General features: G+C 42.7%; 2 protein-coding genes across 2 annotated transcripts; both read right to left on the bottom strand.

Annotated features, from left to right (window-relative positions):
* Positions 1-6,105: 6,105 nt before the first annotated feature.
* Positions 6,106-8,016, bottom strand: LOC134186882 (uncharacterized). Its single transcript, XM_062654962.1, has one exon. It carries the CDS (start codon positions 8,004-8,006, stop codon positions 6,291-6,293), a length of 1,716 nt encoding a protein of 571 aa, XP_062510946.1. The 5' UTR covers positions 8,007-8,016; the 3' UTR covers positions 6,106-6,290.
* A 14,132-nt stretch (positions 8,017-22,148) lies between these two features.
* LOC134187165 (ankyrin repeat and protein kinase domain-containing protein 1-like) lies at positions 22,149-25,749 on the bottom strand. The gene is made up of 9 exons (XM_062655281.1): positions 25,571-25,749; positions 25,191-25,509; positions 24,978-25,123; positions 24,863-24,909; positions 24,665-24,808; positions 24,503-24,613; positions 22,955-23,596; positions 22,686-22,868; positions 22,149-22,518 (listed from the first exon to the last, which is right to left on the bottom strand). The coding sequence occupies exons 1-9, from the start codon at positions 25,747-25,749 to the stop codon at positions 22,316-22,318; spliced, it is 1,974 nt and encodes a 657-aa protein (XP_062511265.1). The 3' UTR covers positions 22,149-22,315.
* Positions 25,750-25,873: the final 124 nt, after the last annotated feature.

The raw sequence follows: 25,873 nt of genomic DNA, 5'->3' as shown, positions 1-25,873 counted from the left end.
GTGCGAGTGTGTGAGCGTGTATGTGTGCGTGCGTGTGTGCAGGTGTTGTGTTCGTGTGTTTGTGTGTGTGTGTGTGTGTGCTTTGTGTGTGCGTGCGTGTGCATGTGTGTGTGTCAAACATTTTAGACAGAATTGAGAGAGACTTTCAAATTTTTATTATAGTGCTGCATTGTTGTATCGCGACTGCATATAGCTTCAACTGGCGGTACACGATTTCTTTAAAATCCTCTGGTATTAGAAATCAATCTAACAATCTACTTACTTAGTAAACTAAGAAAGAAATTAAAGAATGTTCAAGGCAGCTGTCATACCAACTCTTCTTTATTTAGCAGAGCATGAGGCTTGGACACCTCTGTTTCGGCACATCAAGAGACTGCAGAGTTTAATTCCGATTGCGTTGCTTTCGAATCATCTTGTAAAAGAGAACCAGAGGAATACTGATGTTCGAGCTAAGGCAGGTATCAATACTGTAGAAACAATGAGCTAAGGCAGCTAGTTAGCGTGACTGTATACTGCATACATAAAAATGTAACGTAAGCCCAACAAAGAGTGGATGCGCATTGCCCAAGATCGTGCGAAGTGGAGATCTCTAGTTGACTCGATCTATAGTTAGAGTTGAATGCGGAAGCTGATGAAATAGAAAAGATGAACAGAGACAAAAGGAAGGAAAGAAATGAGGGATAGCAAGTATAGAGTCATACATCAATTATCGGACACTTCCCAATATCGGACACTAGCGTTCGGAAACCAGACGATGATTTCTTGTATCTAAGGCATGAATGTAGAGAGTAGTCACACGGTAACACGACGTGTTAAAATAGAACTTTCGCTGCTTTTCCAGTATATCGGACACGCCCATCAAATATCGGACAGCCGCCGGTTTTTGCTTTCGACGGTACCACAGTTCAATGTCTGCACCTTCAAATAATAGGTACATGTCTCTTCTAATCGCAGAGATAACAACAGATCGTCAGCTTTGCACGTTGCTCTTCAGGAAGCGGAGGAAGAGGGGCGGGTCATGTTATCTATTATCGGACACCCTGCAATATAGGCGAGAACCGTGAAGAGTTGTCTTAATGTTGACTGCAGACGTCCACTAAAAGCCCACCGAGCACGGAAAGTCTTTGACTCGTCTCTGTATCAAACAAAAGAAGTTTATCGAGAGAAAAGTAGATCTTGAAATGACTCCTATGATGCAGGTATGGTCAATATAGACGCGGAGTAGACAACTACGATCGCAAAAAGCAGTGTTCTAGATGTCAAGGTGACGCATGTTTAGATGACGCGGGGTGGGGTCTGGCTACGCGAGGCTAGATACTACCGCCGTTTATAGATTCATTTGTTCGCGAACAATGACGATGTTCAGGACGTGCTAGATGAAAGAGGCCTATAAATGTTCTCAGTTTAGCACCTGTAGGTTCATTCGTTTGTTTGTGGACGGCCATATCTAGAGACATTCTTTCGATACAGAGACGAGTCAAAGGCTCTTTATGCTCGTCGAGCATTTACAATACGTCTGCAGTCAGTATTAACACAATTCATCGGGGTTCTCGCCTATTTGCACTCGCATCAAGCAAACTTGGGTGTCCGATACTAGTATTAGTGAACAACATCTGCCCCTCTTCCTCAGCTTCCTGAAGAGCAACGTGCAAAGCTGCCGATCTGTTGTTATCACTGCGAGTAGAAGAGACATGTACCTATTATTTCAAGGTGCAGACAGTAAACTGTGGTACCGTCGGAAGCAAAAACGGGCGGCTGTCCGATATTTGATGGGTACCCGATATACAAGAAAAGCAGCGAAAATTCTGTTTTGTCACCATGAACAGAAATACGCCAAGTGATCGAGCTGAATCTAGCACGTCGTGTTACAGTGTGACTACTCTCTACATTCATGCCTTAGATACAAGAAATCATCGTCTGGTTTCCGTACGCCAGTGTCCGATATTGAGGAATGTCCGATAATTAATGTATGACTCTGTCAGATCAGACCGATCTACAGAGTACTCAACCTGCATGGTTGCACCTTTGCAACCCAGCTACGTATAAGTCTTGTCAATCAACATGCATTGACAGAAACGTGGAGAATTAACTTAGACGGCAGTTTATAAAAATCATACGAAAATCTACAATCAAAATCCGAACAAAGTCGAGAGATTATATTGGCGGCAACTAGTCCTAGGAAGTGACCTAACAATGTGGCCTGCACCACTTACAATGACTCAAGTAAAAGCAGAACATAGTGTGTGTGTGTGTGTGTGTGTGTGTGTGTGTGTGTGTGTGTGTGTGTGTGTGTGTGTGTGTGTGTGTGTAGCCGCACCACTTAGCAACGTTAGAACTTTACTTTCATTACAAAATTGAAAAGTCTAGAGTAATGAAAAACACAAAAATAATGGTTACCTTAGCGTTTGCCATTCCCAGAGACAGATCTACTACACAAACGAAAAGTACAAAACAAAACAGCGTACTCATCGTTACTTCAACCGTCTGCAGTCTACGAATGACGATTCTATTCTCAAATCAGAACAGATTTTCGAAGAAATGCATGATGTCATTTCCACATTTTAGATAAAGCACTTACGTCTGGATTGCCACAAGACAAGACAAACCGGTATAATAACCTAACAACGTTATAAACCCGTTGTTTACTGTTGCATCCGTATTGCGTTCCAACAATACCGGTGTTTCGCTGCACGAGTACGCCTCCGCGTAACCAGATACCATTGTTGTCTGACAGTAGCATCATCTAAACGTCCGCTGAAAGACCACACAGTCAAGATTCGTTAGGCTAGAACGTACATATAGCTTCTGATGGTCAAGTTCAGTTCGCATTGACGTAGCACCAAAGATGCACGCTACGTCGTTCGCAACTGCATGGGAGGCATCTCAGATCTGCGCGCCGTATAGTAATTGCACTCCCACCATCACATCGAAAACAAACAACAGACATTTCCTTGATTTCTAAATAGTTGGTGACACGGTACACTAACTAGCTAGAGACCACAACAGAATGTCAGGATACCAGCACAAGGACTAGAGTCTCGGATCTAATCTCGGACATTTCATAATCTCGGTCACTCGTACGCGTTCTCAGCCAACTAGCTGCAGCCAGACCAGACCTAGCTGCTATGCTAGCGTCATAGTCCTACTGGATAGCAACTAGGTAGAGCGGGTCACGTCAGCTTCCGTCGTAACGATGCTTGCTGTAGAACCTGAAACCTGATCGCACCTATTCTCGGTCACAGCTAGAGTATCATATCTCCATCTCGTTTCTACAACTCCGTTTGAGACGCAAGTCATCTCTGTCGATAGGCTCATTATCTGACTTCCTTTCGCCAAATTGTTGGTTTTGCCTTGTCAACCTCTACTCTCGCAGACAACGAAGACGGATGACTCACGGGACATAATCTCGGTCACCTGATCTCGAGTGATTTTCTCTCGTCAGACGCAGATATGAGACGTTCTTTTCGGCTAAACTCAAGACGATCTATTTCAAGAATGACTGGCTAGTCCCAAATGCCGGTCAATGACTGAACTAACACAATACAAGTTCCCGGATGTATATACTCCATTCTTCTAGTCCGCTGACCATACAGATGCACACGCGTCTCTCCTCTGTGACCTGTACACTACAACACGCCCGTTTCTGAAACTTGAAGAACAGGAAGCAACTTTGACTTGCTATTTCTCAGCAAAGACTTAACTTTAAAATCTAAAAATATTTTTCTGTCATGGATGCAACTAGAACTACCGATTTTCAGCATAAATAAATATTTGATTTTTGCGTTGCAGTTACCCTATATAAGCTAAGACTGAGAATCAAACACCTTCTCTATTTTTGAAGCAACAGTATGTGTATATTAAATATATATATATATATACATGGATACATTAATTTTTACAATCTATTAGCATTTATAGCATGCGCACCTCCTCAACACTATATGTCAAGTGAGGTGAAACTGTCACTAACATTTAAAGAGACAATCTATGTCAAATCAGCTTGCCAAATTATATATAGATAGGCAAGAGTACAGCCTAGCTTTTATCAAATAGGGAGAGAAGCTGAAAGAATTATACGAAGAAGTAGAAGTGATATTGGACATAATTCATAATTGGCGCAGTAGATTGATGATGGTCAAGATAGTGAAAAGAGGAAACAATGGAAAATCAAAAGGGATCAGTGCAGGAAGGCCAGACCGAGATCAAAGACTAACATGCAGTACAGAAAGAGAGAGATGAAACCAACTGAGAAATATTTAAATCGGAACTAGATCAGGACGATTAATGATACCTCCATTAAAAATATATAGATACATAAAATTGAAAGAAAAGTAGATGTAGAATGCTATATTACGGAATTTGAATTCTACACGCGGAACGATTGGTTTGCCGGTTCATTGACTGGGCAGTCAGTCGGTTCTTGAGTGGACTTGAGAACGTTCACTACAAAAATGGCCAGATGTATGGCAGCAAATCGCGCGAAATCCATTATGTCTTCATGTTGTTGACGTCTGGCGCGAAGCTCCGTCTTGTACGTTGCCTCTTGGAGTTCCGGGTGTAGGCTGGTAGCAAGCGTCTTTCTCAACAGCAGATAGACTTCTGAGCACACATGCGGAGGCGGACTACCAGAAATTTTCGGCAACATTCTGAAGATCACCTTTCACGTTCGCCGACTGGTCTTGAAAAAAGGCTCGATCCGCACAACTGCATATGTAAAGTTTGCATGGCATGACGCTGGGCGAGTGAGTGGCTGTTTCGCAGCACAATATAAGCTCTCGTCTGGTCTGCGTCGGTGAAAATGTTCAGAAGGCCTAAGACGGGTTCACAATATACAGGCAGCAGCCCGTTTTGGTTTGCAGTCAGGTTGAATTCTATCAAACGTTGACGCAGAGTGCACAATTTGTAGCGCACTCTATAGGTACGTGACTTCTATTTTCTGGATGGAAGAGGAAAGATCTGTTGTTGTTTGTGTGAGCTGTAGCGCCATACCGATGAAGCAAGAAAAGGAAGCATAGAAATGTTCGTCATCGTTTTCACTATGCGGAATACTCACATGAACTAATTAGAATATTCGCTTTTTGCTGTGATTGGTCAGTTACTCAATTTCATGTTAGCTCAAATGGAGTCAACTTGTGGTTTTGACGCTGAGATAAAGCTGGATACTATCCGTGCGTCGTCTGTCCGCTATGGTCGGACTGCACCGACACTTCTGAAGTTCACGTAGCCTGAAGACATGCATTTACAATATAACGCTGTCCTTATTTAAAACGACGGACACGGCGCTAAGGAAGGAAACAAATTGCATGCTCTCCGCCACATATTGAGAAACCAACTGTAGTTATGGATGACAGGGAAAGAATTCTCATTCCTGTCACCAATGTAACGTTTGATTCGTATGTATATAATCTTGAGATAGCCTCTAATTTTCTACCTCTAACACGCATGCGTCACTACTGCACATAATATACTATGTACACCATACATAGTACGTCATTATGTGTCATTAGTTATACCCGTCATTACGCTAGAATATCGACGCAGCTGACCGAATCGCTTGTCTACCGTAAAGCATATGTCCAGCTGCTTGAACTAGAGCATTTGATAATTTATTTAATTATTATTTTTGTTTTGTTTGATGATTTATTGAATCGCTTGACAGGAGCGAATTTAGTTCGCTTAATTTAACAAACATGTCGATGTAACGATCAGCATTCAAGTGGGACACACGTACCTATAACAGTGCTAGCTGGCAGTATATATGGACATTCTCCCTTACGCTTACCATTAGAAACAAGGTCAGTCTTCATATCCTCAAACTGCTCATAAGCTGTGCCTGGCCCAACAAACTTGTAGTCGTGTTCCAAAATGATAATCATGTTTGAAAACAGTCTTCAGAAACCATGCAGCCTATACTTGTACAAATAATGACTCAAAATAATATTTTTTGTAAAAAGGTGTTTGTCATGTGGACGTCTCCTCTCTACAACTTGAAAGATAAAGGTTTTATTTTATTGCAGTGTAAAGTTGCTGACAGTCTTTACTAACTGAATTTATCGCAAAATAGCATCATTCCGATCCGCCTTAGAAAAATTGTGGTGACAACTGAGCTTATATAGATTGTCCTTACTGCAAAACTTAACCCTATCAGCATAATTGACCAAGTACTGAATAGCAATTTACTTAATATACAAGAACTTAAAACGTTGTCTCTAACTGCTCTTGCTACTCCTCAAATACAAGAAATAACGCTTCTTGTCAATGTTTTAGTTCCATGGAGGTTTTACTAAAACTCAAACATTAGTAGCACGACTTACTATGAGCATAGTAACAACAGCAATTAAATAGAGTAAACCTACAACATGCACGGCTGTCAGATTTGTAGAACCATAGTTAGATCCATCTTCCCTAGTCAGAAAGTTCAGAGCTTGAACTGCATTGTCAGCCATATAAAGCGTGTCGTGTCCCTCGTCTTTCGTTCTGCTACGTTCTAGTGTCAGTAACCGCACGTTTAGATTGCCACTTGGATCACGCGTCTCAGCCTCCAATGCTTGTAGCTCTGCTATCTTTCGCTCGACGACCGTCGATGAGTTCTGTTTCATCTCATTATGTGTATCTTTCCATATTCTTATAGCAAGCTGCAGGCACCTGACAGTAACTATTCGAAACTCGATGACCTTGTCACTTGTCACATCACATTGAGAGTATTCAAGACACACGCGCGCAGCTACTTCTGCGGCTTTGGCAACTTTTTGATGCTTTTCCTTATACAAATCCAAGTGACACTGTAAGCTTGTTTGACACAGTTTTAAAGCTAACTTCATTTTACGCAATTTATCATCAGCTGCTTTAATGTTTTCGGCTTCTTTAAGTCGCAGGGTTGAAATTTCTCGGCAAAACCAGGCGTAATAACGATGTCTTGCATTGTAGTGCTTTTCAATCTCTTTCCGTACGCGAATGCACTGCTTGAAAGTGCGGTGGTACACATCCATGTAATGCATCTCCATTGCCTTACGAGCCGTTGCCACTAGACGATGAGCTTTGTAGAGATGAAATCGAAAGTAGTTAGCTTTTTGTAAAACACTCTCCGCTTTTTGAAACATTTCTATAGCCTCGTCGTACTTGCCTTGTCCGAAACAGGCACGTCCCAAGTTTCCAAAGCAAGATGCTTGCTCAAAAATGTCTGACATGTCATTGCTTTCTGTCACGTCTCCACGACTAACAATCAATGGTTCCACTTCTTTCAACAAATTTTCAGCTTGCTGAAATTCGTTCAAATCTAAGTGTATTTCTGCTACAACTTCCTTAGTTCTTGCTTGAAGGTTAGAAACGCGAGGGGAGCTGGGAAGTCTTCGCCATATTTCTAGAGCCAGACGAGTGCATTCGGTTGCTTCACTAAACTTTCCTAGTCTCCTCTTGGCCGATCCCAGCTCTAGCAAAGTCTCGCCTTCATTCATAGTCTTATGTTCTCTAACATTCTGCCTAATTTTGCTTAAACAGTCTTCTAAAAGCTTAATCGATTCCTGAAAATGACCAACCAGTGCGAGCCTCTTTCCACTTTGTAACAAAAAGTTGATATCATACACAGTCATATCGTTCATACGTCGGTAGCATTTCATTACGTGAGGAAACAGTTTGCTATACAGCTGCCACCGGTCTAAAGGAGATCCCTCCAAGACTTTGCTCAACATAGTGCTGAGAGCACCAATAGATTCCAATCTATCCTTTTCCTCTTGACGGCAAAATAGCAAGTGCTGAATTAGCGGATGAACAGAAAAAGCATCATTTTCAGTGTCTACATTAACCAAGTGATATTGTTCCAGCTTAGACAAAGGCACCCCAATAGACACCGGTACGTGCAGGCTGTCCCCCTTTTGCCGCACACCTCCTTCCTTCGGCGCTTCAAACAATTTCCTCAAAGAGTATCGCTCGTGCAAACCCTTTGAACCGAGAGAAAATAATTGCATGGGAATTGGAAGACCGACCCCACAAAAAGCAACGATACCCATAATCTCACGTACACAGGAATCTTTCGACGTTTCCCGGAAATTACGTTCATATACTTGATATATGTTCGCTTGCTGGTTTCCCCGAAATGGAAATTCTACGGGCAAAGTCTCAGAATCTGAGCGAGAATACTCTTTCAGGTATTGCGAAAGTTTTAGTTTTCTCGTCTGAATATAGGCCGTCACTTGCTCTACACCCAACGGGACACCTCTTACTAGTTCATTAATCTTTTCCGCTGCTTTCTTTTCCACACCGTCGTATGATGATTTCCATTTGACACCCGCACTTCTCGCTCTGTCTATCAACAATTTTACTACAACGTCATCGTCCAATGGTTCCAGAGTGTAAGTTTTGTAGATATTGACTGAATCCAGTGTTTTTATCTTAGAAGTGAAAAGAGCATGTACATTATTGCTGCTCAGTCCATGTTCAGGAAGCAGCTTATAGACTTTTTTGATCATCGCCAATTCGTCACAACCATCAAAAACAAACAAAATTTTAAAGTAATCATCAGATTTAAGTCTGATCCAACGCTTCACACCTTCTAGTTTCTCGTAGACACGAAAATCTCCAGTAGCCGGAAGCTTGATCTGAAAAGATGATCTGGTACACACCTCGTCACTAATTTTCGAAACACTTTCTACGAAAGTTTCATCGCTTGCACAGTTAATCCACAAAACCAATTTGTAAACAGATTGCTTAAGTTGATGAACAAGTTTAGCAGCTACTGTTGTCTTTCCGATGCCAGCTTGGCCACAAATTGCGCCTATGCTGTCTTTAGAGAGCATTTTGGCGACGGCCTCGACGCATCCATCTCTTCCTTCGAAAGACGCTGCATGCGTTCGTTCATCCGGTACATTAATGAGCCAAGGAATAAGACGAATAGGATCGTTTCCTCTGTATTCGTCGTCGTCACTCGATGATACCGAATTCAACCTGTCCGGCCGACGTCGGGACCTTGGATCTAAGAAATATAATTATACGGTATATAGCGTATTCAATCTTGTGTAACGACAGCACGCTGCCTTCTCACATTGTCAAATTGTCAATTGTTGATGATGTTGATTGACTGTCATGCGAGAATGTGATAGTTGCGTAATGCGGTGATACATACAAATGTGGCAATACTACTTTGCTAACAACATATGTCATGCGTATTGTTTACTAAACGGGTGGCGTGGACTGTGCATAAGAATGCATTTTATACCCTACAGCTGTCTGGCAGGTCATTGGCATCCGTTCGTCTTGAAACGGCGGCATTGCGTAATTTACTCTAGGCGCGCATGCGCTAAATAGAGTAGTGTACGCACTCTGTGAATCACTGACTGAACGAATGAACAGACGACCGGACAGACGGATGGACATTAGAATGCAGCGCATGCGCTCATTGTGAACGCTAGTGTTAATTATTTATTAACAGTATTAAAAGTTGCAAATTTTAGCAATGAAAATGACTGTAAAGGTTAATTAAGGACTTTTCTAGACCCACTTCATGTGCTCGCGCTGTAAATAGCGTGACTGCATGGCGAGTTCTCTCCAGAAAACAAAGTTGGTGATAGTGTATTACATATGGCAAACTTGTCTGAGCACTTATCTAAGAAGAATGCTGTGCCCGAGATACAAATCTTCTATCTTGACTAGACTAGCAAATTCAGAAGTTCTGTTAATAAGCTAACAACGCGTTTACAAGAAGCCTTGCTGCAGATTTTCAGTTTACTCCCTTAAGCTCTTGCCAACTTCTCCATTAATTAATTAATTAAGAGCCTTTATGTTGCATAGAACCAGCAACCTTGATATTTCATTGCTGTAGCACCCTGTGGGGAGTCACTACAACAAGCAACCAACAGTACGAAAGTGTTGCGATCATGCAGCGCATATTTTGCGAATGGTAATCTGATGTTCGAGGCTACCCGAATATATTCGAGAGTGGGAATCAATAGTTTGGCATGACTACACAAGATTTCAACCAACTAGTGCAAACAGCATTTCCCAAATAGCGTGGCAACGTAAACTCACTACGACACACTCTTTATAGAAATTTGAGACACTATCTAGAGACAATCATGCATCTGCCCCATCATGCAGTTTGACACTGTATACAGCAACATGCATCAGCCCATCATGCACATCTTCAGACACTGCTGATAGTACCCATTAGCTTAATTAATTAATTTATCCGAACCTAAAACGCATTATTAGTATGTCATTCGACTATCCGCCACCTGTGGATGTGCCGAGCAGTCAGGTCTGCCTGCCTCACATGCAAGACAGCACTTGCAACATGCATGTAAATAGTAGAGAAGAATTTGGGAAACCAACCTGTCTTACCTCTTGAAATTTTATTTGCATTTGTTTCACCACTTGATAAAGTTTTGTTAGAGTCGGATAAGAACTTTTCTTTTTGCAGATACCAAATAACAAACGATAAAACCAGTATAAAGCAAACAGCCCGCTGCCAGGCACCTAACAACACATGACACCATAAAAGGTCACTTGTATGCCTAAATCTACTCACATGTACTATACCAAGATTTGTGAACGATTGTACTACAGAAAGCGTCATTCCTGACTGTCGATAAGCAGCTATGAATCCAGCAATGACAACAATCACTGCAGCCACCCAAACGTACCACCAGAATACTTGATCTGTACATATAAAACACACAATGATTGGATACATTCTATAATTAACCAATGACACGCTGATGGATATATTTGTATATTCAGGGTTTTCCTAGTTCCTTGAAGTTGTCTATAAACTAGCTGAAACTTCAAATAACCTCTGCCTGGTAAAGCACTACCAACAGGCGTCAGCTGCATGCCCTGGGTCTCCCGCAATGTATTCTAACTATAACGCTAACGAAAATTTGCATGAGAGTGACACTACAGCCATTGATTGTACTTAGAGTTATCAAAATAGCGTTTCACTATCTAGTCAAGAAATATTATCAATTTCTTTCGATACCATATACCTACTACATTTCTTTATAAAGTCTTCCCATGTAACCATCTTAGACAGATATTTACACAAACATTCTACATCTAAATAATTTTACCGATACCTACTCACTACATAACTTAACCCCAAACCCTCATAAAGAAATAGCAATTTCTCTATATTAGTACACGTACCGCCCATGCCTGTTTTGCTGTGCAACATACTCCTGCTAGTCCTACGGTTAGCATTAGCGGTTAGTTTTATAGTCTTCCAAGTGGACAAGAAACAGCAAGACTTGCTATTTATATGCACAAGACGAGCGTTGCAACATAAATTTTAACTTAGTCTTGTGTAGCCAGACCCCCCGCCGCGTAATACTTTCGGGCGAAAATGGGTCTGGTGAACGGCCTTTGATGTCGTTTTGTGCCGCGTAGACAGAAATCGACTATCTCAAAAGACCGGATTTGGTTTCTTAAACGCTTTACTAAAGACCAGATCGGTATGCAAGCAGTGCAATTTTTATCTCAATTAGCTTGTCTTGTTTCGTAGAGAACAACTCCAAGACTACAGCTAGAGTCGCTAGTCGTTGCCGTTTGTGAAATCTGCATGTCTACAGAAGCAATTCAACGCGGCCGCGGGAACGTTGACGTCGACAAGCTCCACGTCGTATACGTCTAGCGTCGTGCGCTCGTGTCACAACCGAGACTGAATGCGAACGCGTTACAGTTGTGAACTGTCACGTGCAACTGTAACATTGTGACAGTTCACGTCTGTCAAGTCCCAATGTTACTCAAAATGAGGCGGGAGAGTCACGACAGAGATCAGAAAGAGGTTGTATATGTCTGAAAAAGACGCAAAACAGACAAGAGCCGGGTCCTAATAAGGCCTCACCTGATTCGATACATCGCTATACGCGCTAGTGAAAGTTTTGAAAAGAAAACTTGTTGCTTTCGCTCTAGACTCACGTGGTTAACAAACGCCAAGACATCAAAGTAGCACCCCAGTGTCCCGTGAGACGTGATGACGTCGTTAGTGCCAAGCACGCCCGCATGAAAGGTCTACTAGGAACATACGCTTCCGGGGTCTGTACAACATTTAGTGGTCACAATTGTGTATCTAACAGTCACGCTGGCATTTCCACGATTATGCGAAACGTCTGCAGACTATGTAATTTATGTGTTGGCTATAGCAACCGTAATACATTATAAATAGACGGTAGAGTACTACAGTTGTGTTACAGCTATAGAGCAACACTACACGTGTCGTGGGAAGCATGAGGCGACTCAGGCCAGGCCGGTATATACCAAATTTAAAGCCGTTTAAACCAATGAATGCGTATACACTGTTCTGCAACACATGCTATATAGCCAACTAGCTCATTAGTCGGTTCTATGCCCGGAACAAGCAATTACCACAAATTCCCATTATACGATTTAGTTATTGGGTAGAGAAATCACACTCTTGAATAATTAACTTCAGATGCATGTGGCTAAACGTTTTATCTAATTAGCTAAATACCCGGATATAATCAGACAAACACACACACACGCACATGCACACACACGCACATGCACACACACACAGCTCCTTTATATAGCTTGTGCAGAAGCAGAGCAGTAACTGTTCATCATGAAGATGAAAGTGTGGAAGTACCAAATTGGAAAAGGTGAGCGTAAGCGTGTAAAATGACACCACATCCAGGCTATTTATATTTTAATTAAAATTGAATGCAAAATCATGTTTGAGAATCAATGGCTATGTAGTGTGCCTTCTTGGTAGCTAGTGTGATTATGGTAAGAAGATAGCCATATGGCCACTGTAATAACAACCGATGTCTCATTCATAACTCACTTGTACTTCCGTTGGCTACACTCGATCCTCTGCTAGAGCGAAACCCAGGCATGAAACAGATAGTTTCAATCGGCAAGAAATTGACCGTTTCTCGTGACATGTGAATGGGGATTGTATGTGTCAAAATTTGAAGTCCCACCGTGGTCACGTGTTCGCGAGATTTTACTAGAGGTCGCTTCCTCGAGAGGGGACCGTCTAAATACCGAAGTGTGCATTTGCATTGTGATGTGGAATGCAGTCTTCATGCAGGGTTTCGTGGCGATTGGTCTAGAAGTTTTGGCGTGATTGATGTTCCTTACAGAGAGACAGACAGACAGACAGACATGTTAGATGGTGTTGCCTGTCTTTCCTGACGGTCTTTGACTGACAAAATAGACTTGTTTCGTTTGGATCGTAAAGCGTGTACTAGGTCAAATCTCGTATGGAAGCATGTCCTATCCCGTCTTGTTCAGTGAGAGGTACAATCCAACGGGTCCTTCACCACATTCGTCAGGCCCACGGTAGCGACAAAGTTCCGGAGAGATTTTGTAATCGATTGGGCCTTTCCTGCTGTCAGTTCTGCGGGAAATGGTTCGTGAAGCTTGGACAGCATCTGTCACAATGCAAGAAGAAGTCAGGGGCTGGCAATCCTGTGGTTTCCGCCCGAAGAGTTCGTGTCAATAAAGATGGCGCCCCCACGTGTCTGTCTGCCGATCGTCAAAAGGGACGCTCGCGAAAACCATCAATGGCCTACGATGAGCCTATTGGTCTGAACCCGCACGGAAGCTGTGAGTCTCAAACATGAGATTTCATTCAATCTCTGTCGCCTGATGAAATCTTGAAAGCGGTCCCCGACAAAACGATCAGTTGCATCAAGCCCGCAATAAAGTCTCGTTTCTTGGATTGCTGCTCAGCGCTTCTCAAGAAAATCTTTGAAGATCCATCTAATAAAGGGGCGTGGAAGCTGCTTTATCTCCTGCCTAGGATTCTGGGGCCACCCAAAAGAGGGGGCAGGACAAGTTCGTCTGTCATTGCTGCCACATATGAGAGTTTCTGCGGTTTGAATGGCAAAAACTACTCTCCTTGGACAGTTCTGCGATAAGAAGCAAATCAGTCTGTGGCAGAGATAAAGTCAAGAGAGCGGCTATGAAATTTATCAAGTGTGGGGAACTGTCCAGGGGCATCTCGTATTCTGACAAGTTTAGGGTTAGCACCAGCCACAGAGAAAACTGCAGAGAACGTAGCAAGCAAACACCCAAAGAGATCGTCTGCTCTGCCTAAAGTAAACTTGAACGAAGAAACCATATCTCTTTCCATGCAGCTTTCCTGCAAAGCATACAGAAGTCACCGAGAGGATCTGGCTGCGGCCCTTCTGGTTGGCGATATGAGCATTTACGAGTTCTGGTGTCTGATGCAGCAATTGCCCGATATCTGCATACTGTGTGCTCCTGCATCGCATCAGAAGAAATTCCAAAATCAATCTCAACATTGCTGTCGTCTGCCTGCTTAGTAGCCCTACCCAAGCCTAATGGTGATATGAGGCCCATTGCAATTGGCGAAGTCCTGAGGTGAATTATTGCCAAGTCCATCTGCTTACAGCTGAAAGACCAACTTTCTACGTATTTTTCACCAATTCAAAATGGGATAGCAACCAAGGGAGGCGCAGACCTCCTTGTCCATCGTGTCATTTTGCTGCTGAAGGAAAACAAGGACTGGGTAGTGTTAAAGACTGACGCAAAAAAACGCTTTCAATTCCATTCACAGAGGCCAAGTGATGACACAAGTTTGTCATCTTTTTCTGAGATTGCAAACCATGTGATGGCTCATCTTTTTTTGAGATTGCAAACCATGTGATGGAAATGTATTCTGAGTCCACTACTTTAGTTTACCTAATGAACAGTGTCTCAATGGTGCTGTCATCTGAGAAAGGCATCTATCATGCAACGGGACACCCTTGGATCAGTGCTCTTCTCATTGGGTATTCACAACATTCTGACTACCATACAGTGCAAGTTCCAAAACATTGTTGTCTTTGCTTATCTGGATGTGATCCTGGTTGGATCATCACTCAATGTGCTCGACGCTTTGTATTCTGGAAGCAAGAGTTTGGCAATGTCGGACTTCAAATTCAAGACAAGAAGTGTGAGCTGTACTGCCCATTGCCTTCAGCAGTACCAGATTTATTGTCAACAGATATCTCTATTCCCCACACAGGAACTAAGATTTTTGGGATTCTTATTGGCAGCCATGATTTCATATCAAATGTCTGTATTAACCTCGCAAATTCTGGCAATGTGTTTTGCCAGAAGTTACCTGACTTGAATGAGCTTCAAGGAGCAATGCTTCTTCTGAGACATTGCCATGCAACCCGACTCAACCATTTAGCCAGAAGAGTTTGCCCGGATAGCTTGCAACCTGCTGCTACTATTCATAATCGACTGACTAAGAAGTGCTTTACAACTTTGCTTGGTACCAGAGATCTAACAGCTAGCCAATGGGAGCAGGCAGCACTCCCCATACGTCTTGATGGGTTCGGAATAATACTGTTGCAAACTGTTTCCCGTTTTGCCTTTTTATCCATCTGGGATCATTTCCTGCAGAAGTTACCGAACAGGTTCACATCTCTGGCAGATCATGTCAGAACTCTTTCATCAAATTGCAAGGAGAAGAGAAGCATTGGTTATCAACTGGATAAACTATTGAATGACGACAGGGATCTGTCACAGGTAGTATCTAACACAAAGAAACTCCAACACGGATTAACAGATGCTAACAACCAGATTACAGTCAATGCTTTGATTGACAGCTCATCTCAAAAAGACGCTGCGCGTCTGCTGTCTCTGCAGGGTAAGGGAGCTGGGGCTTGGCTCAGTGCTGTACCTTCCTCAAAGAAGTTTGCGCTATCACCCAACAGTTTTATTTCGGCAGCTTCAATGAGTTTAAGAATTCCTGTCTCTTTCCTGTAGATCAACAAGTGCGATTGTGGTCGAACTTTAGATATAAAGGGCTCTGACACAGATGAATTCCATCTCCTAACATGCAAGAATGTTGGCGGCCCTGTGTGGCCCCATGATTCGATCACCGGCGTAGCGTTGTCCTCATGTTTGGGAGGGAATAATGAGGCCGGAAACCACGCCCATTTCTTACATGCAAAGCCACGCCCATTTCTACTTTTCTAGCCTGCACTTTGTATACATCTAACTAAATAAGACATTATATATTTCAGGTTACAAACAAGCTGCGACACTGAGTGCCGACAGTGTGCGTATAAAGGGTGGAAACACTTTTACAGTTCGTGCCAAAAATGTTTTTTCATGCCTCGTTGCGATGATCAATTGCAAATTAAATGGCATTTCGATGACAATAGAATCTAGAAGACCAATTTAGTGCAAACGACGTTGACCAATTTTAGCATTTCGTGATATAGCGAGCAATATAGGTTAACTAGTTAGTTAGAATAACATGTGGAAAAGTACCGTGGAGTGCAAGCAAATCATTAGGTAGCGGAGCCGCAGCAAATTCCATTCTCCTGTCAATCGGGTTGTTCACCTTAACTACACTTACTTAAAAATAATTGATGGGTAGGCTTCTGCATGCTTTTTTGATGCGGTCTTCTTTGACATTTCCGTTGCCGGATAACGTAGTAAACGTCTCAAATAAGTGATGGTCATGCGCAGTTTCCCTTTCCACGACTTCTCGACACTGCTTTTATCATACTAAAATGATAATGTGTATTGCCAAAGAGGTAGAGTCAATTAACGTTGTCGATCGTCACCATACTACTCTGAGATTAAGCGGACTGTCACTGTTTAGTAACTTAAAATTATACTTTTGCTTGAAGCGAAATGAAGCGCCCAAAATGTTTGGGGGCTAAAACCTCCCTATCCCTATCCCCCCCCCCCCCCCCCCCCGACGCTACGCCGGTGATTCGATAATGTCAGTATGGTCTGAGTGCTTGATTTCAGTTTATCTGCCCACAAGTGTGGCCTAGGGACTGCTACACGCGTTCGAACAATCTGCCTGACATCCTAGTTTATGACTCGGAGACAGGATTTAACGTTGAGTTAGACGTGGCACTAGCTCACCCATGGGCATCCGACATCTTACCTCCTGCAGCTACAACTGGGGGAAGCGCGGCAATGAGAAGGGAGAAAATCAAGAAAAACAAGTACGCCCAGAAACGACTACCTGGTGGATATTCTCCAGCAGTCGTGCCTTTTGTATTCAAACATTTCGGCCGTTGGGGGGAAAGCGTCTGAGTACTTTAGGGTCCTCTCTGATTTGTGGAGGAATGACGATAGACGATATAACATTGCTGAGTTCAAAACACACTGGAGACGACGATTTTCGATCAAGCTGCAGTAATGCAATTCATGTGTGACAGTAATTTCAGCTGGAAAAATTTTTGCAGTGTCTTTGACGAATGTCAATTTGTTTTAAACTAAGTGGTTAAATGTATCCTAACCCCTATGGGGTCATCTGTTGTAGACTTAAGTGTTTTATGTTGATTTAGAGGAACTTTACTAAAAAGACTAGTTTTAAGCTCTTGATGGAAATTTCTTTGGATTTGAAATATATGCATTTTTGACAGGCAGACAGACAGACAGACAGACAGACGCACAGACAGACAGACAAACAGACAGACAGACAGGCAGACAGACAGACAGGCAGACAGACAGACAGGCAGACAGACAGACAGGCAGACAGACAGGCAGACAGACAGACAGACAGACAGACAGACAGACAGACAAGCTCATTCTGTGCATGAGCTTTCAAACGTTTCGTAGCTTTAGAACCTCAGATTGATGTTTTATTATCCCCAAAGAGTCCTGAAAATTCTGTAGTCCATATTCTTCACGAATGTTTAGATCGTGATCAATCAATAAATGATCTATTGTCTAATACTAAGCGTCTGCAGCAGCATCTGATAGATAAGGTCCTGAAAGCTCAAGTCAGTATTTTATTGGATAAAGAATCTGGAAAGAACTCAGCACGATTACACTTCTTGCAAGGAAAAGGTGCAAGTTCTTGGCTAAATGCCTTTCCATCAACCCAGAATCTCGCAGTTTACCTGGATATTTCCGCTTGGCGGCATTCATGAGGTTGGGAATGGCGATGCTTGCCTTTGTTGGCAGATGAGTACGAATGTGACTGTGGAAAAACGGTCGATAGAGAAGGGTATCATCTGTTGACTTGTAAAGTTGGAGGTGGACCAGTGTGGTCTCACAACTGTATGGTTTCTGGGTGGGCAGATTGTCTCAGCCAGTTACATGTACCGTACTACATTGAGTATCAAGATCGCCAAACCACCTCCAGGGGAAGGCCAGACATCTATGGTGCGCAATCATTCTGCATGCCAGCAGCAGAATTATGCATTGCTCTATTACATCCATTCAGCAAAGATATCCTATCTAAAGCTGCTTATACTGATGGGCCTCCCGCATCCAGAAGAGAAAAGATCAAACATACAAAGTATGACTCCCAACTGCTACCAGGAAGGTATGCACCAACAGCAATCCCTTTGGTACTTGAACATTATGGCAGATAGGGTGATGAGGCTCAACAGTTTCTAAAGATTCTTTTTCTCTCATGTCTTATGATGAGGACGGTCGCCAGAATGCATCCAATTTTACAAAATATTGGAGACAACGTTTATCAGTTCAGTTACAACAATGTAACGCTAGAGTGATTTTCAGGAAGACATCCCGCTTACTGGAACATACAAGGAAAGTCAAAAGAATGAACTATATACACAATTATTAATGTGCCTTACTGTACGGCCCTATATAGGGCTGGTTCCTGTAGAGTTTTAGTTTGGTAGAGATTTTGTACGATTGGGACAGTAGAGTTGCTTAGTTGTGTTAATTGTAGATTTCAATGTTGAAAATATATGTATTAGACAGACAGACAGACAGACAGACAGACAGACAGACAGACAGACAGACAGACAGACAAACAGACAGACAGACAGACAGACAGACAGACAGAAAGACAGACAGACAGACGGACAGACAAACAGACAGACAGACAGACACTTGTGGGAGTGGAAGCAGCTTGTCTGTTTGGAAGACTTCCTTGCTGCAAAACCCACTAAACGAAACGAAGAGGCCCGTCGTGCAGCTGCTTTACGGCTTGTGCGTTGTGGAGAGCTATCAAGGCCGAGCCCCTAGAGTCCTTACCAGCGCTGGTCTGGCTCCATCTACAGCGGATACAGCTAAGAAACTGGCGTCAAACATCCTCCTAGGGTCAAGAGTATCGATTTATTAAACACACCCGACAGCGCAGCTATCAATTTGTCTGAAAACTTTTCTACGATACAGTACGGAGATCTCCTCGTGGGTCTGGTGTTGGACCTGTAGATGGCGTTTTGAACACTTTAAAGGATTGATTGATAATGAGAACACAGCAAAATGCCTTTTCTCTGCATGTTCAGCTATAGCTAAGGGTATATTGCCTCCTGAAATTGCCAAGCTTATGTCACCATCCAGACTGATTGCTCTTCCTAAGTCTAATGGAGATGTTCATCCTATAGCTGTTGGAGATGCACTTCGTCGTCTTACTGCGCCAGCAATTTGTGTACAGAAGAAAGAAGCATTTGCTAATTATTTTACACCTATTCATCATGGAGTTTTAGTACAGAACGGTACTGAGCTTGTTGCTCACCACATTGGTCTGATGCTAGAAGTTAATCAAGATTGGATCGTTCTCAAATCAGATGTTCGCAATGCTTTCAATTCAATCAGTAAGTGTGATATGCTAAACGAAGTGTGTAAGGCCTTTCCTAACTTGTTCAGTCACATTCAACAAATGTATGGTCACTCTAGCTCTCTTGTATATTTACAAGGATCGTCATCAATTGTCATTCCATCTCAAGAAGGAGTCCATCAAGGCGATCCACTAAGACTAGTTCTTTTTTGCGACAACAATTATTTCATCCTATTTTATCTGAAATACAAAACAACATCCCTGAAGTCACCTTGCTTGCATACTTGGATGATGTTTTCTTGCTGGGTAGTACTGACAAAGTGCTTGCAGCTTTCAATATGCTCAAAAAATCTTTTTCAACCGTCAATTTGGTCTGTCTCTGAAACCAAGTGTGAAGTTTTCAGTCCCAATGTTACTCATATCACTGGCTTTGACGAAATTCCTGTGAGTCATGATGGTTCGATTTTTGTGGATATACCAGTTGGTACATCTAGTTTCATGTCTACAACGTGTGTTAAGGCTGCACATTCAGGGGACCAACTTTGCGACCAACTCAAAAACTAGAAGATCGGCAAAGTTCAATGCTACTTTTAAAACATTGTCATATTCCTAGACTTGATCATTTGGCTAGATTTGTAGAGCCTATCTTGCTATCTGAAACTGCGTCCATCCAAGATTTTCAATCTTGAAAGCATTTGTTCATCTTCTTGGTGAAACATTTGCAAATGATCAGGTCTGGAAACAGGCATGTCTCCCTATTCGTATGGGTGGATTTGGTCTAACCCCACTATCTTCCATCGCTGGACCTGCTTTTATTGCTTCGTGGTCCCATACCATATCTGAGCTACTATCTCGTTTCCCACATCTAAAAGTCATCATGGACAAATTCACTTGTGATGTATCTAGCCCCGTTGGTCATGCTTTTCGATCATACTTTCCAACAAACAAGAAGATCTCAGATTACAAAGGAATTAAAAAATACAACATCAATTGTTTATTTCTACTCTCAAAGAAGATCTCCAACACTTGGTTGATGCAGCTCCAACTGCAAGAAATGAAGCAAGATTTCGTTCCCTTCAAGGAAAAAGCGCAGGCGCATGGTTGCATGCGCTACCAACCTCATACGGATTCGCACTCAATCCTTGCGAATTTCGCTTGGCGTGTCGTGTGAGATTGGGTCTGCCTATCACCATTTCAAAATGGGTAGAGTCTTGTAATTGCAATGCATCTCTAGACGACAGTGGATACCACTTACTTACCTGCAAGACAGGGGAGGCCCTATTTGGTCCCATGAGTCTATTGCTGGATTGTGGTCGGAGTGCCTTAGAAGTCTACAAATTCACCATTGTCGTGAGCTAAGAAACAGGTATACTAACTCTGAATGTAGACCTGACATTATCATTTTTGATGCTGAGTCGGGTTCTAATCTTGATCTTGACATCTCCTTGGCACACCCTTGGAGCTCAGATGTTTTCCCAATCTCTGCTGAGGCAACAGCTAAGGGTTGCAGCTAATCAAAGAGAAACCAGAAAGATGTCCACGTACGAACAACACAAACTGTCTGGAGGCTCAGTAGTCAAAGTCGTGCCACGGGTTATGGAACATTTTGGATCATTGGAGAAGAAGCAAGAAATTTTTGCAGAAACTGGCAGCCTTTTCATCAGATGAAGCAGGAAGACCTAATGCTGCGGAATTTTTAGACTTTTGGAAGAAAAAAACTCTCTGTACTATTACAGAAGTGTAATGTTCAAGTTATATCAAGTAAACTTAGCATGTTGCGCGGAGGGTCTGAGAGGCCTGACTCTTTCAGCACCCAATTTTTTCGTCATTAGTCTTAGTTATATATAAGAATTTTAGCTTTCAACAAACATTATTCTAGTTGTATTACTGTAGTTCTTTGCAAAATTGTATCATAGTTTGATGTAAAAATAAATGACAAACAGGCAGACAGACAGGCAGACAGACAGACAGGCAGACAGACAGGCAGACAGACAGGCAGACAGTGTGATTGTAAGAAATAAATGATTCTTGACAGGCAGACAGACAGACAGACAGACAGACAGACAGACAGACAGCCAGTGCGTCTTCCGGGGATTCTCCTGTCATCACATTTGTCTTCATCTGATCTCTTGCATGGCTTCAATGTTTCGTGGATTGATCAAAGCCTTACCTTTCCCACGTTTATGTGGCCTAGTGCGTCTTTCACGCAAGTAGCTGTTGCTCCTGAGTGACCAGGACCTCTTCATCTTCGTTTAGTATATTTGCTTTCCTCAGTTTTCAACCTTTTTTTCTCTGATGGCTTTAGTCTACATTGAATTATCGCTGCCTTACCTTGTCCACGTTATGGTCTAGTGCTTCTTCTGTGGAGATTGTAATCATCATGTTTCTACCTGTTTCTCACTGTTTGACTCTTGAACTCTACTTTCTATTAACTAGTATTCCTTCTTGTGCGTGTATAGCTGTAATTTGAAGATTTTAGAAGCTTGTAATTGCTGGTAGTTAGACTTCACTATAGTGATTTGCAGTTAATATATGTATAATAGTACAATGCTTAAAAATATTTGTATTGACAGACAGACAGACAGACAGACAGACAGACAGACAGATCAGACGTAGAGATATAGAGATCTGGCCTATGAATAGTCGACAGTGTGTACCAAGGTAGAAAGCGGGAAACGAAAGCCCCCTCTTTAGTATTTAGGAATTGAAATTGTCTAACTTTGCAAATCTGCTTACAGTCTGACAATTAAGCCAAGTAGTTTTTGCGTACTCATCGCGACGGTCCAGCCCCCTCCCCCGCTCGAACATCTTTCTACGCCACTGTCTATCTCTCTAGAGTCACCAACGATGTTGCTCACCTGTACGTTCACCACTTGAAATCGAATTCAACAGAAATCTTAGCAGCACCAGCAAGATAAGAGTGCCGGTCGCAGCAAACTCCAGTAGAGGACTGTGTAGCCAGAGCGCAACTAGAAACGTTCCAAGCGCTATGGCTATCACACTGAACGACGTCCACTTGCTCTTGACGTAAGTGAGTACTCCTGCAGAGACAAAACCGTCAGGTTGAGACGTGAGTTGAGTAGACATAACGCATGATGTCGTGCGTTTGCTGCGCGCGTTACGTTCTTGGTAACACACACACACACAGACACACACACACACACACACACACACACACACACACACACACACACACACACACACACACCAGGTGACAAAAGACGAGATCCGTCAACAGTGTTGCGCTCCGGACTTGAAATCCAAGTGGCTGGTCGTGGTTTTATTGTGGGCTTGTTACGTCTAGGTACTGCAGTAGGACGGCTTACTTTACTAACAGACAACTGCACAGAAGTTTGAATGATTTCTTGTCTTTTGCTCAAAGTTGGTGTTTCTGCAATTCAGACGACAATTTGAATATTTACATGGTTAGCATAACGCACGATATCAACTTCGTTGCAAGTAAGTTAAGTTACTCACCACACAAGCTTGAGGTATCAAGATGTTCGACAGCTTGCCTGTTTCCAGTTCTCTTGGCCACATCTAGTGCAGACTCGCCTTCTTTGTTCTTTAGATCTAATTTCACTCCCGGCCACCCACTCAGTTGTTTGAGTACCTCAGGCGAGAATTCGCTTGATAGCACTGCTAAGTGCGTTGCCGTATCTCCGTTTGCAGTTTGCGCGTTCAACGGTACTCCTTTCCTAAGAAGTGCTCGAACAGAGTTCAGACTTCCGCTTTGAGTCGCATAGTGTAGAGGACTCCACCCTTCGTCGTCTATGACGTCAACGGTGGCTCCATTGTCAACGAACAGCTCTACGACCTTGTCGTGTCCGCATGCTGCAGCGTGATGGATAGGACTTTTTCCCTGCGAGTCTCTGGCGTTGACATTTACTTTGTACTCCATCACCAACCTAGAGCAGATATCGTGATGTCCACCTCTAGAAGCTTGGCAAAGTGCTACGTCTCCGTTGGAGTCCTGCTGGTTCAGATCGTTCAGCTGGCAAAGAGCCTTCATCATCTGTAGTAGCTTGCCATCACCAGCTGCCCTCACAAAATCTTCGAGATTTGCTGGACTGGACGACCTAGTCTCGATCGGCAAACTAGCTTGGAGCTTGAGATCTGCTAACGACAGAAACAAGACAGTAATTTGTAAATGTCGGATCGTAAACTTTTGATTGCCAGCTATTTTAAAACAATAAACAATTTCTGCTATCGGTTCGTCGTAAGAGGCATGATTATGTCATCAAACACGAGCTCAAGACTCAAGACGTGACGGTTACGCGTCGTCACGCGTCAAGAAATTCCAAGTCGGCGTGCATCACATGGCCAAAATTGCATGTGACTGCTGTATAGCATTAAAAGCTACTGACTCCTGTTGTACAATCATCATCGACCTATCAGCTCAGCACCCAGGCGCGAATATAGCCGATTTGCCCGAAATAGAGGCAGAAATATGTATAAAACACGATATGGATAGAATGAGCCAAAATTTCGCATTATGATATTGTCCATAGCACGGTTTTAGGTTGTAATGCTCCGTCACAACAAAAACGTATCTGGATATACGGGTTGTTAATTAATGTAGCCCTTGGCCCCTATAAACATGGCATGTGCGTGTTGACGTCAAGCGGCTCGAGTCAGACAGACACCGACGCAAACTAGAAGCTATTGAATGGGATGGTCTCTCATGATAACGTACGGTCCTTGCCATCATTGTCTACTTTACATAGAACTATAGCTAGCACCGTATGCATATGATAAACGTGTTTACGTAATTACACATAAAATTCCTTACCACAATCTTCACCATTTGGATTGCAAGTGAGTGCGTACAAGTAAGACAGCGGTATAGAGACAAACTCAAAAAATATAGAGTAATGTCAATTACAGTAGTTGTCATGTTTTTAAAATACCTGGTAACCACTTGTTTGCACACACACACACACACACACACACACACACACACACACACACACACACACACACACACACACACACACACACACACACACACACACACACACACACCACTGTCAAATGATGCAGTGATACCAAATGCTGTAGCATCTCTATCAGGCGATGGTGTCAATGCTGCCGTGCCAATTTTGCTCATGATTCCATCCATCATAGTTACGATCTCTACAAGAATATATTCTAAACGTTTGAACTAATAATATTATTTTGATTTACCTTTGAAGTGTAGTCTGCAGTCAGGTTGTCCATCCCAGCAACGTACAATGATCTCTCTATATCCCTCTACACAGTCATCGTCACTTAGTAAAGGCCTCTGACCAGCCAGAACATTGACTCGTGTGACAAAAGGTAACTCACCAGCTAGAAATGATAACAATGTTAATATACTAATAAGAAGAACAAAATATGTACAACCATAGGGTGTCTTCATTTCCTTCAACTGCCAAAGAATCATTGCATATCTATAATACAACAATTGATCCTCCTAACACCCACCCCATTGTCAATGTCATAGGTACAAATGACTTACCCGTAAACATCAACTTTCTTTTCCTTCTCCCTCTTAACTGTTCTACTAAATATTTCAGGTGCAGTAAATGCTAACGTTCCTTCCATCGTGTTTCCTGTTGATTGTGTTGAAATATCTCGAATTGTGGCCAGCCCAAAATCAATGATCTAGAAGTCAGTAGTTTCAGATATAACTACAACCTTACTCCTAAACAAGACAACATTTAGATCTCACTTTACAGTGGTAGTTGCGACCCACCAACACATTCGTTGTCTTCAAGTCTCTGTGAATAATCGGTGGTTGCAGACTGTGTAAATAGTCCATCCCTTTGGCAAGTTCTAGAGCCATGCAAATGCGACACCTCCATTGCTTCAAGACCGGATGGTCGTCTACTTCAGAAAGCAACATGTTCTCCAAATCTCCAAACTCCACGTATTCCATAACAATCGCATAATGTCCAGGGTCGATGCACAAGCCCAAGAAACGAATGATATACGGGCAATCAACAAGCTGTTGTAATATGCTTGCCTCTCGAACGAAAGTATTTTCTTCCCTAAAGCACATAAACAAGACACATACAGATTGTGCCACCTGAGCTACCTCTGTATTTCTACGTTTGCCGCAGTCTGTGTCGCATTTTGAGAACTTTGACCGCCGCTACTTTCCTAGACTCCGCCAACCGACATCGATAGACGATACCAAACCCTCCGGAACCTAGAAAATCATATTCCTCACTGTAAACGATTTCTCGCCGTCTAAATATCGTTGACCGACTACTCGTGAAGTCAACCATCTCAATATTAGCATGTAGCATAAAGTCCCGTATACGAAACTGAAACTTTAATTAAATAACTAGTCACCTGACAATCTAATCACCTGATAGACAATCACATGTGAGGCCGCGCGCGAGCGAGCAC

This window comes from Corticium candelabrum, chromosome 11 (assembly GCF_963422355.1).
Source record: "Corticium candelabrum chromosome 11, ooCorCand1.1, whole genome shotgun sequence".
NCBI lineage: Eukaryota > Metazoa > Porifera > Homoscleromorpha > Homosclerophorida > Plakinidae > Corticium > Corticium candelabrum.
The sequence above is the reverse complement of the archived record's forward strand: the minus strand, read 5'-3'. Positions and strand labels throughout refer to the sequence as shown.